Raw genomic sequence first — 15,099 nt, 5'->3', positions numbered from 1 at the left:
TCAGCTTTTAAACTTCCTCCATAGGTAAAGATATTGGGTCTCACCAGCAAAGCCTCAGGTAGACCAAACCCAGGTCACTCACTCAAACCCAGGTCACTCACCTGAGTTCTAACCTCTAATTCTTAGGCCATCCCAACCCAACAAAAGGAGCTAATTCAAGACATTGCTCCTTCCCACACAAAGAAGGACCTCCTCTCCTTCTTGGGCCTCGTGGGATACCTCCAGCTGTGGATTCCCAACATCTGTTTGCTGGCCAAGCTGCTCTACATGGCCTCACGTGGGCCCAGCCTAGAGCTTCTGAACCCGGCTTGTTCCGTCAATTCACACTTTAAAAAAACTAAAAAATACCCTTTCAATGGCCCCAAAACTGGGACTGCCCAACCCCCCAAGCCCGTTACTCTGCGTGTTCATTCTGATAAGGGCTTGCTCTTAAACTTTTTGCCAAACACAAGCCATGACGTGCCTCTCAAAACAACCAGACTCTGTCGTCCAGGGCTGGCCACCCTGCCTAAAAATCTTGGGTGGGCCACACTGCTGGCCTCGGAGGCAGCTCAGAAACTCACTCTACCAAGACATCATAACCTACAGTACCTCAGGAGCCGTCAATCTCTTCTATCCCTCCCACCATCCTGCTTACAGCAGGTACACACCTTATTCATAGGAAACCATCTAATCACCTTCCAGAAAGGTAAAGCTCTCAACCCTCCCACCCTCCTCCCTGTAAACACCTCTGACTCTGAGCTGTCTCAGTCCTCCCTGGACCTCTTAGGCTCCCTCCCCTCCCTCTTCCAACACATTTCAGAAGCCCCTTTGCAGGGAACAACTACATGGTTCATTAACAGAAGCTGTTTAAAGAAGCCATGTCCAGCATCTGGTTACAACATCGTTGCCAAAATAAACTCCTAGAATCCAATGCTCTCCCCCCCATACTACCTCGCAACAGGCAGAACTACCTCTCAACAGATAGAGATAGATGACCTAACCAGGGCCCTCACCCTAACAAAGGGAAAGAGGGTTAACATTTACACTGATTCCTGCCCGGCATGGTGGGTCACACGTGTAATCCTAGCACTTTGGGAGGCCAAAGCGGGCAGATCACGATGTCAGGAGTTTGAGACCAGCCTGGCCAACATGGTGAAACCCCATCTCCACTGAAAATACAAAAATTAGCCGGGCATGGTGGTGGGCACCTGCAGACCCAGCTACTCAGGAGGCTGAGGCAGAATTGCTTGAACCTGGGAGGTGGAGGTTGCAGTGAGCCAAGATTGTGCCACTGCACTCCAGCCTAGGCAGCAGAGCGAGACTCCGTTACAGGAAAAAAGAAAAAAATTACACCAATACCAAATATGCATACCGCATCCTACATTCTCACACCTTAATCTGGCAGGAAAGGAGTTTCCTAGCTAAAAGGAACCCCCATAGTAAATGGCAAACACACACAAGCTGGTGGAGGCAGCTAAACTACCACTGTAGGCCACCATCATCCACTGTAAGGGACACCAAAAGGCTACAAATGCTGTAACCAAGGGAAATTTTTTAGCAAATTAGGTAGCCCAGCAGGCAGCCCTTAAACCCCATCATTATTGCCCAGTTTTCCCAGCATATACCCTGTATATACCCAGGAGGAACAAACCTCACTTGTCCTGGCTGGTGCCATTCAGGAAAAAATGGTTCTACCTCAGTGCTAAAATTGTCTTGGCCAAGTTTTAAAAACCTCCTGGGCCAGGCATGGTGGCTCACGCCTGTAATCCCAGCACTTTGGGAGGCTGAGGCAGGTGTAAACAAGGTCAGGAGTTCAAAACCAGCCTGGCCAACATGGTGAAACCCCATCTCTACTAAGAACACAAAAATTAGCCAGGTGTGGTGGCATGCGCCTGTAATCCCAGCTACTCAGGAGGGTGAGGCAGAGAACTGCTTGAACCCGGGAGGCGGAGTTTGCATTGAGCCAAGATCACGCCACTGCACTCCAGTCTGGGTGACAGAGCAAGACTCTGTCTCCAAAAAAAAAAACAACCTTCTGTACTTTTATATGTGCACAACCATTTCCATGCTGGTTGCCTCCCTCTACTTCAGCTCTTAAAAACGTATACATTCTCCCACCATGGCCACCAATCTCAAAGATATCACTAAGGCATGTTCCCTTTGCACTCAAACTTCCCCTCAGGATGCCATCAGATCACCCCCTTTCCCCACACGCCAGGCCCGAGGACACCTGCCAGGATAGGACTGGCAAATCACCTTCACCTGCATGCTCCCTGTAAAATAAGTCCAGAACCTTCTGACAATAGTAGATCGTATGGATGTATAGAGGCTTTTCCTACCACTACTACTACTACTGAAAAAGCAAACTGTCACTTCTATTCTCCTCACCCATATTGTCCCCCGGTTTGGACTCCCCTCTTTCATCCAGGCAGACAGCAGGCCAACATTTGTCTCACAGGTTAACCAACAGCTGGCAAAGGCTCTAAATATCAAATGGGCCTTCCATATTCCTTATTGCCCCCAATCTTCAGGTAAGATTGAATGGGCCAATGGCCTTCTAAAACAACAGTTATCCAAACTCTCCCTGGAGGTTAAAATGGCCTAAACTTCACTTCTCCTCATGCCTTTATAAGCCATTCCTCACAAGCCCCTCAGCCTAAGCCCATTTGAACATATGTATGGACACCCCTTTATCCTCCAAAATCTCCCTTATCTCCCCACCCTTCTGCATGGGATACTTGGCCAGCATTACACCTCTCTCACCGTCTAATAGACAGTCCACAAACGCTTACTTGCCTCCGCCTGAAAGTCCATCCTCAAAACACTGGTTCCTGTCCCTACAACCAGTGGGGACTGGGTCTGGATCACAGACTCCTCCTCCCCACTCCTACCTAAGTGGACGAGTCCTCAGCAGGTTATTCTAGCTACTCCCACAGCAGCAAAGCTAACACGCTTTCCACACTGGATACACCATTCCAAACTAAGAAAAGCTCCACATCCACATCCAGAAGTTTTCTCCCCCCGCAAAAAATATTCTTCCCCCTCACAGGACCAACCTCCCTGTGCTTAACAAGAGTTGCAGAAGTTGCCTATCCAGAAGACCCTGGTCCGTAACACTCTCCGCCTCCAATTTCAATCTTTTATCTCATACCTTGTTTCAGATCTCTCCCTCCCCACGTCCCTGGATACTCCACTCGAATTCCTCATATCAATCCAGGAGCTATGGTTACAGGGCACCTTTCAGAATTTCACTCCTACTCAAATTGCCTTTTTTCATTTTGTCCTTTGTGGATATGCTAAGTCCTCACCCCCAACCTCTGGCAGCCATGTCCCCTTTGTCAGCCTCACACATTGCTCTTAAATCACACTCCCCTCTTTCTTCCAACTGTTAAATTTGTTTGTCCACACAAATCCAGCAGTTCACAGCCCTTCCTGTTAACCTAACTACAGAAACTTGGTCCAAAATAAACCTGCATCTCACCTACTCTGCCAATTCATTCCCAAAACCTGTTTATAATCTTGTTCGGCTGAACACCTTTCCCCGCAATCCATCAAATCCACCCAGACCGTCACACACAGGGCTGTTACCCTCCTTTGCCTCTTAACCTCTAAACATGTTACAAGCTGGATTCCATAAAACACCTCTTACCAACCCCTCCCCTCTCTGCCAGCACCGCTCCCTCTCCATGTATCCAACTCAAGGGCGCTCCCTGGAAAAAATGCACACACAATTCCCTCAGCTGCAACCTATATCCTTCTGCCCTGCCTGTACTGCAATAGCCACTTGTTAACGAAAACCTATTTCTCTCTCCGAAACTCAACAGCCTTCACCTCCTCTCCCAGCAACATCCCTTATCTGGCCTTCACAGGGGTTACCCTTGTGAACAGCTATTCAACCTGGAAAAACAAAAAGTTGGAACAAAACATTTGTTCAGGGTTCACCCCCCCATCTTCTCACAGCTCGCTACCTTCGTTTATAACTTTAGCCTGCCAACCCCCTCCCCACCTTTTCTTTCTGTATGAAACAAACTTATCTTTGCCTGCCGGCAGCTGGGTTACAAACATACACCCTGGTGTTTCAATCTCCAAACATTAACATTTTGCCTAACAACCAAACCATTCAGGCTCTCCCTATTTCCTCCTCCTCTGAGCACGAGCATGCTAAGCTGGCTCTACATCTCCTTCCTCTGGTAACAGGATTAAGCCTCTCTGTCGAACTTGGCACCAGAATGGCGGGTTGGGTGTGTCAGCCTCAGCTGCCTCTTACATATATAAAAATCTCTGCAGTCCTCTATAATACCTAGAGGACATGCCTACTTCCATCACAAGCCTCCAAAGGCAGGTAGGTTCCCCTGTGGGAGTTGTTCTCCAGAACCGAAGGACTATAGACCTGTCAGCCACTGAGAAGGGGTGCATATGTGTGGATCTCCAAGAAGGCTGTTTAAATGTTCATGAATACGGCACTGTTCGAGACACAGCCCACAGGCTCCGAGACAGGGCTGCAGAAATCCAACATCAAGCCACTAACTCTTGGAGGCAGGGGTCGTCCCTCCTAATGTGGATACCTTGGGTAACCTCTTCTTAGGCCCCTAATTTTCTTCCTCCTAACAGTTGGCCTGTGTGTACTCACCTTCATATCCCACTTTACCTCCCGAAGGCTGAACTCCCTTGTCCAGGCAGCCACCCAGAAAGACACTGATATGATCCTACTCCGCCAAGTCCAGTATCAGCACCTCCAGGAAAGTGACTCTGAAGTCAGACACCCACTGCTTCAAAACCCAAATCCTGATTACTTCACCCCTATTCTGCAGGAACCAGCCAGATAATCAACCACCACCTTCTTCCCTTTATATAAAAGTAGGTGGCCAGGAGCGGTGGCTCACACCTGTAATCCCAACACTTTGGGAGGCTGAGGCAGGCAGATCACTTGAGGTCAGGAGTTTGAGACTAGCCTGGCCAACATGGTGAAACCCCGTCTCTACTAAAAATACAAAACTTAGCCAGGTGTGGTGGCGCACACCTGTAGTCCCAGCTACTCAGGAGCCTGAGGCAGGAGAATTACTTGAACCCAGGAGGCAGAGGCTGCAGTAAGCTGAGATCGCACCACTGCACTCCAGCCTGGGCGACAGAGTGAGACTGTCAAAAAAATAAAAATAAAAAATAAAGTATAAAGCAAGAATGTTAGTCCAACTTGCACCATTTTGTATGACCCCACCATTTTGCAGACCTTGTTCAAAATGAAACATTCCACAGGGGTTTGGGTGGTGAGAAACAGCCTGCCTCTTATATTCTGCTGGGAGAAAGTGCAAGGAACGCCCCATTCTGCTGGAACAAGGGCCAGAACCGCCTCATCCTGAGAACATGTTATCAACATTTTCCCAGGAAGCAGGCCATGCCCCCCGGCCCCAACCTCTCCCACGCAGGCCTATAAATTGCCCCAGCCTGTAAGTAGTCAACGGGCTCTGGCACTAAGCTGGTCTCCCATCTCCACAGGTTTTTGCAACATACCTGTGTTGCTGTTAAGCCGCCGTGTGTGTGTGTGTGTGTGTGTGTGTGTGTGATTCTTTAACCCTTGCCTTCCCTTCAAAACCTAACATCACCCAGGCTGGAGTGCAGTGGTACAATCTCAGGTCACTGCAAACTCCACCTCCTAGGCTCAAGCAATTCTCCGCCTCAGTCTCCCGAGTAGCTGGGACTACAGGCATGTGCCACCATGCCTGGCTAATTTTTTGTATTTTTTGTAGACACAGGGTTTTGCCATGTTGCTCAGGCTGGTCTCAAACTCCTGGACTCAAGCCATCCTCCTGCCTCAGCCTCCCAAAGTGCTGGGATTTCAGGTGTAAGCCACCACACCCAGCCAGTTCTAATTCTTATCAATTCAGAAAACCCTGGTTCCCATGGGTCTTTCTTCCTGAAAAGAAACTCAGAAGGAAGTGGTTAGTTGGATTAGCTACAGTCTTCATCACTGGAATTGGTCTCAGGGCTGAAATGTTCTCTTCTTTTCTGTTCATTACTTATCTAAAATTACAACTATCAACACAGCAGACCTGGTAGGTCCCTGGGTTTGAGAAGCTCAAACGTCCTTGCAGCAGCTGTAGCTTATTCAGTAGGATCCTTGTTGTGTGCTCCTGGGGCACTGGACCTCCAACCCTACAAAGTCCAGAACCATGTAGAGAGGAAACACAAAATCTCCCAGTAGGTTATGGGAGAGTTTGGGTGAGTTGGGCCACTCCTGCTTCAAATCTGTTTCCCAGACTCATGTGTTCTTTCTGTTGGGAGCACAGTACCATAAAAAGTATCCAAATTAATGCATGGCATCCCAAAGGATGGTGCCATCCTTTCAGAGCATCTTCTCCACGCTGCTGCTTCAGCTGAGCCTCTAGAAGGCCAGTGCAGAGTTGCGTGAGGCTGGCTGCTACAATACAGGTACCAGTGGGTCCCACTAGGATGCTGCTGTGTGAGGATTCATGCCTCTGAATGAAGCAACCTAAGCCCCAGGCAGTGGTGTGGGCTGAGGCTCTGTAGGAAAGGCCAGCTGGTACCTGAAATAGGCGTCCATCCGTGTGAGAACAAACGGCCAGCCTTTCCAGGATAGAAAGGGCATGATGGCGTCCACCCTGTTATGGACAATTTGGACATCCAGAGGTGGCAGCTGCCAGGCAGGCCCTGGTAAGGGAGTTCATGCTCCTCCTCCTGCCTCGGCCTCCCAATGTGCTGGAATTACAGGCATGAACCACTGCGCCCGGCAACATGAGACCCAGGGTGAAGGAGGTCTTCCATATGGAATCTTCATTTTTGTCACCAGGGTCACCCCTTTCACGCTCCAGAGTGGCTGGCGGTGAGGACTGGTGTCCACCGGTGAGTGATTTCGTCTGCTTGGCTGCTCAGTGCCTCGTGTGCTGGATGCCTTGGTGGGCAGATATGTGCGAACACCTTCCCACTCTGTGCCCTCCTGTGTGTTCACCACTGCTTCAACCCAGACCTCGTCTGCAGGCTCCTTTTCCTTCTGGCCCCCACAGAAGGTGGGGACACAAGGCCACTGCCCAGAAGTCTGGGCATTCTCACCTCAGGCCACTTCTGTTTGCAGACATGGGGTGGCTGGGCATGCTGCCTGCAGTTCTGCCCACTGGGAAGGTTTTCCTTCCCACCCTTGAGAGTGGCAGTAATACAGCTGCTGCTGCCTATTTCACGTGTGCCATGCACTGAGCCCATCCATCTACAAATCACCCTCTGTCAGCCACGCAGGAACCCGCTGCAGCTATAGACTTGAGCTGCACATCACGTGTGCCATGTACAGCCATAGGCTTGAGCTGAGGGAGGCACGTGGGCTGGGCTGCCTGCTCCCTCATCTCACTCTGGCGCTCTGGCCCTGCGTGGATACCATCCTGGCCATGCCCTTGCCACATTCTGATGGATGCTGCTGGGCTGCCTGACGTCACGCCTGGGGAGGCCTGACAGAGCTCAGCTCATACTGGAAGCGTGTGTGGACGCAGGGCCATTTGAGGTCCCATAGACAAGTGTTCTATTCTCTGCTGCAGGCGGTACAGCCTTGCTCCGGGATCCAGCCATCCTTGCACCTTTCAAATGCCTGCATCATTGTCCCTTGCACAGACTCCTTTCTGCTGAGACATTTTCCCAGGTCACAAGGGAAAGCTTAGTAGTGGAGCCTCACCTCGTGCCAGGGACTGTCAGTGCCCCACCTCCTAATCAGAACAGTACCCTCTTCACCTGCAGATGGTGGGTGGGCCAGTCCCAAATGTCCGTCTGATCACTGGTTTTCTCAAGCTGCTTTTGGCTCATTTATGTTGGTCTGGGTCCTCCAAGAAGAAGACGTCAAGATAGGATTAAGGATGCAAACGTCTTGTTCAGAGAAATGCCTGGGATAGAAAATAGTGAGGTAACCAGGAAGATGGAGGAGCCATCAGATGGCTTCAAGCTTGACACCCAGCAGAGAGAAGTTTGGGTGGAAGTGTCTCGGGCAGCTGTGCAGTGATGTCTTCCCACCACAGCTGACAGTTGGAGAATGGCATTAGTTTATGCATTAATGGTTTTATCTTAGATCATTTGGCCAGGGTGCTGTTTGCCTGGTTTGTCTCCTGTGAAGCTACCTTATTCCCTTTTGTAATTAATAATAATTACACTGCATGGTGATGTTTTGACACTGTGTAAATATCCTGAGCCTCAGGCCCTGGAGACACCTGGCTTTCACAAGTGTTGGTGCTTCTTGCCCGAGTTACCACCACGGTATCTGCTGTGGCTGACTGAGGATGCCACAGGTTCTTTGGCATCCCTCCCGTTGAGAGCAGGAGCAATGTCTTCTTGAATCTGGGCAGGCTCTGTCACTGCTTTGACCAAGAGAATGATGATAATTTGAGAAACATTTTCCATAAGGACTGCATATAAACATTAAACTTCAGGGTCCTGAAAGTCCAGGGGATGGAAAGGCTGTTCTAGATTGAAGGAGACAAGAAATAGGACAAGTGAGTGCAACTCATGACCCTCGGCCGAGTCCTCATGCTCTGAGGGATAGCTCCGCAGTGAGCAGGTCACACAAACCTACCCCCAAAGGCCGAGGGAGCTGAGAGGTTGAAAAAAGAGGCTGACAAATGCAGTTTCTCGGAAAGAAACATTTAATAGAGATTTATGAACAGAAGTAGTATCTCGGGCAGCCACAAGACAGTGGATCCCTGCACCTGCCCTCCAGAAAGCATCCTTTATATAGCAAGATTTTTGGTAAAAACGTGCAGCTGGTGATGCCTCAGACTTTCTTGCAGAATTCCTGACTGCTGGGGAAGTTAGGTAAGCATCTTTCTGAGGGGTTATCAACGCTACAGGCCTTGTGTGAAGACCTTGGTACGCAGGAGTCTAACATCGGCCACCACAGTGATTTTGCTTCAAGATGACACCACTCTTGCCAGGCAACAGGGTGTTTTCCTTCAGAGACATTGCAGGGACACCTGGTGACCCTTGAATGGGGGTCTCTGGGAAGGTGCACTATTCATGCAACCTTTTATCTAAGCTTGAAATTGTTTCAAGCTAAATTAACTTACAAATGTTGATCATAGTAAGGAAGGAAACCACCACTTCTCATGCTGCCCTCCTCTCCCCCTGTCTTGACTAGTTTAAAAGACAGGAGAAGAGGGAAAAAACAAAAAGATAGAAAGAAACAGAAGATAAACAGCCAGATGACCTTGGCACGATCACCCAGCCCTGGTGGTTAAAAATAATATAATAATAATATCAACCTCCAACCTGAACTATTTGTGTTATCTGTAAATTCCAGACATTGCCTAAGAAAGCACTGTAAAACTTTCTGTTCTGTTAGTTGATGCATGTAGGCCCCAGTCACGTTCTCCACACTTGCCTGATCTATCATAATAACCCTTTCACGTGGACCCTTTAGAGTTGTAAGCCCTTAAAAGGGCCAATAATTTCTTTTTCAAGGAGCTTGGCTCTTCAGACACAAGTCTGCTGAAGCTCCTGGCCCAATAAAACCCCTTCCTTCTTTAACCCGGTGTCTGAGAAGTTCTGTCTGCAGTCGTCCTGCTACAGAGTTCTCCAGGCACTCTGGCCTTTGGGTGGGAACTGTCTCCAAAACTCACCCCCAGGTTCCTGGCTCTCCTCACTTCTGGAGGGGGTGGGTCTGCCATGTAACCACTGCTCTGACCTCACAAATGATAGCAGTTCACATTTTTGCTTCAGATATTTTAAAGGGAAATAACACCTTACAGATGCAGTCTCTTTCTAAACTTCCCAGATCCATTCCCTTTAAACAATCCTCCCTCAGCATGGTTTTTAGACTTGATTTGTTTTGTTTTGTTTTAGAAATGGAGTCTTGCCATGTTCCCCAGGCTGGTCTCAAATTCCTGGACTCAAGCGGTCTTCACTCTGCCTCTCAAGTAGCTGGGCCTATAGGCTGCCCTCACCTCCTGCTGTGAGGCCAGTTCCTAACAGGCCACTGAACTGTAGTGGTCCATAGCCTGAGGGTTGGGGACCCCTGCTATAGGTGCACACCACCACACCTGGTTTTTTAAAAATTTTTGTAAAAATGAAGCCTTGATACGTCGCCCAGGCTGGTCTTGAATTACTAGCCTCAAGTGGTCCTCCCACCTAGTCCTCATAAAGTACTGGGATTATAGGCATGAGCCACCACACCCAGTCTCCACTCCTATTTGTTACTGAACACTATTCCATTGTATGGCTGATGTGGTTTGCATCTGTGTCCCCGCCCAAATCTCATGCTGAAAGGCAATCCCCAGTGCTGGAGGTGGGGCCTGGTGGGAGGTGATCGGATCGCGGGGGTGGCTTTTCAGGAATGGTTCACTGCCATACCCTTAAGTTATGTGTTCATGATAGAGTTCTCCTGAGATCTGGCTGCCCACCTCGGCCTCCCAAAGTGCTGGTATTACAGGCGGGAGCCACCGCGCCCAGCCTGTCATTTTTATTATAACCCTTCTAATGGTATGAAATGGTACCTCCCTGTGGCTTCAATTCGCATTTCTCTAATAGCCAACGATGCTGAAGGCTTCAAGTACCCATTACTCACTTTGTATCTTCCTTGATGTCCACTCAAATCTTCTGCCCATTTAATTAGGTTGTTTCCCTTCTTTTCAGTCTAAAAAAAAAAAAAAAGTTTTATTGGGCTATAATTCACATACCATATAAATTCACCCATTTTATACAATTCAATGATTTTGGCACATTATTTTTCACTATAGTAAAATACATGTTAAATAAACGTACGGGAGGCCATTGTTTCGGACCAAGCTCCTGCACTAGCGCCCAACAGAGCAGCCCAAGGCGGAACGGAGTCACCCGCGCCGGCCGCCACCCGACCGGAGGGGAAACGGGGCAGCTCTCAAAACCCTGGCGGCGCAGACCGTGCACGCGGGACAGGGACGCCCGCTCGGCTCCGCCCCGCGCTGATCCGCAAGGTCCCGTTCCCCGCCGCCCACCCGGAGCCGACGAAAGCCAGCGAGCGCCTCCGCCTCAGGTGACTGGAATTCTGACCCCGACCACGGGAGGCGTCTCCCGCTTTACCCTCCTCTGCGCGAGCTGGGAGGGAGACGCGGGCCCAGGCTGCAGTTTCTACCTCAGAAACGGAAACAAAACACCGCCTTCTGTTTCCCTTTTCCTCGGGGCAAGAAAAAAAAGAACCGTCTAAAGCCAGGCCTGGGACCCCGCCGCGGCGACCCCCGACTCACCCGGGCGGGGTGGGGGCGGGGCCTGGAGCGGCCTCGGCTCCGCCCCTCGGGCCAGCTGACCACAGTGGGGCGGTCCTTGCTGCTTTCCTAGAGCGACCCGGAAGTGGCCCTTGGGGCGCTTCCGGGGACCCGGCCCGCTTTTGGCTGCATCAGCTGGGGATCGCCGGCACCAGGTGCTGGGGGCGACTCGGACCGCGGGAGCGTGGGGTGGAGCGGGTGGAGTCTCCCTCCCGGGCTGGGGGTGCGGGCCTAGGAAAGGCTGCTTCGCCGCTGTGTCCGGGGAGCTCTCCATACTGCGGGGTTTTTCCGCGGAGGAGCGCCCGCCGGTAGGTTGAGCCCGAACCGTGGGGGCGGCGACGGGCGCTCGACTCTGTGTACCAAGGCCCCCGCGCCCCTATCAGAGCCGCGGGTACGGAGTCGGGGTGCGAACCCGGCCTGCCAAGCCGCGTGACCGGAAGCGGGCACCTCGGAGGCCTTCCCGGATGGCCCTTTGGAGTGGGAAGGCGCTGCTGGTGCTGGCGGGGCGGTGAAGGAGTTGCCAGTGGGTGGTCGTTGACTTTCAGGGAGAATAGAGGCGCCGTGAAGCCCCTGAGGAGCTCCCTGGGCTCCCCCAGCGCTGTGCAGTGGCCTGACAAGTGCCTTGAGGACAGGAGCTGTGCCCCGCCGAGCTCTGCTCCAGCCCCTGTTGTGCTGAGGTGAACAGGTGCTTGTGCTGCTGCGCTGCCCCATCAGGTGCGTCGGCACCCTCTTTAGATGCGGCACTTGCCTCTGTTGCCACCCGTTGCTCAGCGCCTCCAGCCCGGGGGTTGAGGGCTGTGGTGGAAACCGCTGGGACTTCTGAATAGACAGGTCTAGGCTCCAGTCCTTGATTTTGGCAGCTGTGTTTACAGCTTTGATTTCTTTTTACTTTTCTTTTCTTCCTTCCTCCCTCCCTCACCCCTCTCCCTCCCTTCCTTCCGTGCTTCCTTCCTCACAGCATCTCGCTCTGTTGTCCAGGCTGGAGTGCAGTGGCTCGATTTCGCCTCACTGCAGCCACGACCTCCTGGGTCCAAGGGATCCTCTGTCCTCAGCCTTCTGAGTAGCTGGGACTACAGACGTGCACCACCACGCCTGGCTGGTTTTTAAAATTTTTTGTAGAAACGGGGCCTTGCTATGATGCCCAGGTTGGTCTCCAACTCCTGGGCTCAAGCAATCCGCTGGCCTCACCCTCACAAAGTGCTGAGATTTCAGGCTTGAGCCACTGCACCTGGCCTAGAGCCTTATCTCCCTGTCAGGTGAAAATGCTATTTCTTCTTGCCCGCTGTTGTGAAGGATTCAAGGTTGAATAGTTAAATGGTCTCAGTGTGGTCCGTGGCGCCAGCTGCCTGTGTCCCTATGTTCCCTGGACCTTTCCCCTAGTTCATTCTTTCATCTGTTAACTTACTTGGAGAATTTGTGCTGTTTCCTGGTCCTCCTCCCTGCTCCGCCACTTCTCTGCCAATTCCTGCTTGCCCTTCATGCCTTAGATGTCACTTCCTCTGGGAGGCCTCCGCTCCTCCTGGGACTGTCATGGACCCCTCTGCCACCTGCTCCCAGGGCCACCTCCCCAGCACTGACTGTCATTGGTAGTTCACACTGTCAGCATCCTGATGATGGGGACCATATCAACCCTCACTCGCTGGCCCAAAGGACGTGAGAGTCACTGGTCTTCTCCCCCTGCCCCACTCTAGGCATCTGCATCTGGGACCGACCTCCTGGGCTGGCTGATCAAGGAAGAAGCAGCAGCAATGTCTGCTGTGGGGGCTGCAGCTCCGTACCTGCATCATCCTAGTGATAGTCACAGTGGCCGAGTGAGTTTCTTGGGGGCCCAGCTTCCTCCAGAGGTGGCAGCAATGGCCCGACTACTAGGCGACCTAGACAGGAGCACGTTCAGAAAATTGCTGAAGCTTGTGGTCAGCAGCCTGCAGGGGGAGGACTGCCGAGAGGCTGTGCAGCGTCTTCGGGTCAGCGCCGACCTGCCGGAGGAGCGGCTGGGTGCCCTGTTGGCAGGCATGCACACGCTGCTCCAGCAAGCCCTCCGTCTGCCCCCCGCCAGCCTGAAGCCTGACACCTTCAGGGACCAGCTCCAGGAGCTCTGCATCCCCCAAGACCTGGTCGGGGACTTGGCCAGCGTGGTATTTGGGAGCCAGCGGCCCCTCCTTGATTGCGTGGCCCAGCAGCAGGGGGCCTGGCTGCCCCATGTTGCTGACTTTCGGTGGCGGGTGGATGTAGCAATCTCTACCAGTGCCCTGGCTCGCTCCCTGCAGCCCAGCGTCCTGATGCAGCTGAAGCTTTCAGATGGGTCAGCATACCGCTTCGAGGTCCCCACAGCCAAATTCCAGGAGCTGCGGTACAGCGTGGCTCTGGTCCTGAAGGAGATGGCAGATCTGGAGAAGAGGTGTGAGCGCAGACTGCAGGACTGACCCCTCACTTGGCCAGTCCCATTCAGGTCAGGCTTGGACAGGCACCTGAGATGGTGCCAAAGTGCAGCTGACTCTTCCCAGGACAGGTCTGTCCTTGCCATGAGGCAGGCTCTTAAGTGAGAGTGTTTGAACGTAATTATGTAGTTTTCTGTTTAATTGAAAAAGAGAGCTATGCCTTTTTTTCTTTTTTTGAAGTAAAGCAGCTGTAAACAACATGTTTCTCTAGGTGGGTGTTGAACCTCACACCCTCCCTTTCCCTGTACATTTGTCTTTGCTGCTGGGCGTGGCTATGTGGCCAGGTTGAGGCCCTTTGTAGACACCATACAGTTGCTCAGCCTGGCCCCATGTAGCCAGGTGCTTTTGTAGATCTTGTATTTTAGGTTGGGCATTTTCATTCTTCTGCCTTAAATCCCTGACCCCACCGAGCTGACATTCTAGTGGGGCTGGCTGAGGGGAGGGGAAACATTGTAAAATAAATAATAAAAATTTACTGGAATAGCTTGTCAGAGGATGGGATGGGATGCAGCAAATAGGGTGGGGTCTGCGTGCTGATGGGGTGACCTTCCTTGAGGGTGTGACATCTGAGCGAGGACTTGAAGGAGTGAGGGGCACAGCGCTCTGAGGGGGGCAGCACAAGGTAAGGAGGATGGTGCACAGGCGGCCAGCGTGGGGAGGCCTAACGTGCTTAAGGCCTGCCTGGCTGCAGCCCAGTAGGTGGCGATCACTGGGGGGAGGTGACGTTGGGGAGGGTACAGAGGTCAGGGCACTAGGGCCTTTTAAAGACTTTGGCTCAGTTCTGAGTGACAGAGGAGCCCTTTTGAGGGTTTCAGCAAAGGAGAGACATGATCTGGTGACTGGCTGCTGTGTGGAGGGGCGCAAGGGAGGAGGCTAGAGCCTGGCAGAGAGGCTGTCACCAGGGTGGACTTGGTGGCAGGGACCTCTCCCAGGTGCCTCTAGGGCGGGTGTGTGCAGGGGTTGTAGCCAGCTTTGCAGCTTCCAGCATAACTGTGTTCCAGGAGGGGCCTTGGGGCTCAGTCTTTGCAAAGCCATTTTCGGTCAGCTGGGTTCCAGCTGACTGCCCCTGCCTCCGTGGAGCACTTCTGGCCATGTCTGGTCTGTTCTCTGCTGAGAAACCTCCCCTTGTCTTTGAGTGCCTGGGGTTGCTTGGCTGTTTGTCTTGTCTGCAGTTTTTGGTTTGTCTCCTCCACTAGCCTGGATTTCTTCCTCATCCTCCATGGGCAGTTCTGACATGTCGGGGTGCAGAGGAGTACCTGGGGGTGGGGTCAGCAGACTCTGGGAGGGGCCCAGGTGCCCTCTAAGGCGCATGCTTGTGGCTTCTGCCATCTGGTCGTTCACTCGACTTCGTCCCACCCTCACTGAGTTCCAGGTACAGCCCTCCTGTCTCCCCAAAGGCACTGTCCCTACCACTGTCTTCGGGTCAGGAATATGACCAGCCACTTCCTGCATTCTCC

At 52.1% G+C, this 15,099-nt stretch overlaps 1 protein-coding gene and 1 long non-coding RNA gene across 8 annotated transcripts in view; one reads left to right on the top strand and one right to left on the bottom strand.

Moving 5' to 3' along the window:
• The window catches only part of LOC108587419, a 34,356-nt gene extending 23,124 nt beyond the window's left edge, over positions 1–11,232 (bottom strand). Inside the window, exons 1-2 of one of the 3 annotated variants that reach the window (XR_004185992.1) lie at positions 11,187–11,232; positions 10,529–10,597 (exon numbers count right to left, since the gene is read on the bottom strand). This is a non-coding gene — a long non-coding RNA (uncharacterized LOC108587419). Of the gene's footprint in view, positions 1–10,528; positions 10,598–10,725; positions 10,890–11,074 lie in introns of those variants that run through there. The other 2 variants (XR_002524074.2, XR_004185991.1) reach the window with 2 other exon arrangements.
• On the top strand, positions 10,795–14,123 carry COMMD5 (COMM domain containing 5). Of its 5 annotated transcripts, XM_021942782.2 has the most exons (3): positions 11,268–11,359; positions 11,750–11,918; positions 12,896–14,123. In XM_021942782.2, the coding sequence occupies exon 3, from the start codon at positions 12,953–12,955 to the stop codon at positions 13,625–13,627; it is 675 nt and encodes a 224-aa protein (XP_021798474.1). In that variant the 5' UTR covers positions 11,268–11,359; positions 11,750–11,918; positions 12,896–12,952; the 3' UTR covers positions 13,628–14,123. The 5 variants fall into 5 exon arrangements, with proteins under 5 accessions (XP_003903346.2, XP_003903344.1, XP_021798474.1 ...); XM_003903297.5 differs by lacking the exons at positions 11,268–11,359; positions 11,750–11,918 and adding an exon at positions 10,795–10,975; XM_003903295.5 differs by lacking the exon at positions 11,750–11,918 and having other exon boundaries at positions 11,231–11,359.
• Positions 14,124–15,099: the final 976 nt, after the last annotated feature.

This window comes from Papio anubis, chromosome 8, assembly GCF_008728515.1.
Source record: "Papio anubis isolate 15944 chromosome 8, Panubis1.0, whole genome shotgun sequence".
NCBI classification, from domain to species: domain Eukaryota; kingdom Metazoa; phylum Chordata; class Mammalia; order Primates; family Cercopithecidae; genus Papio; species Papio anubis.
The sequence above is the reverse complement of the archived record's forward strand: the minus strand, read 5'-3'. Positions and strand labels throughout refer to the sequence as shown.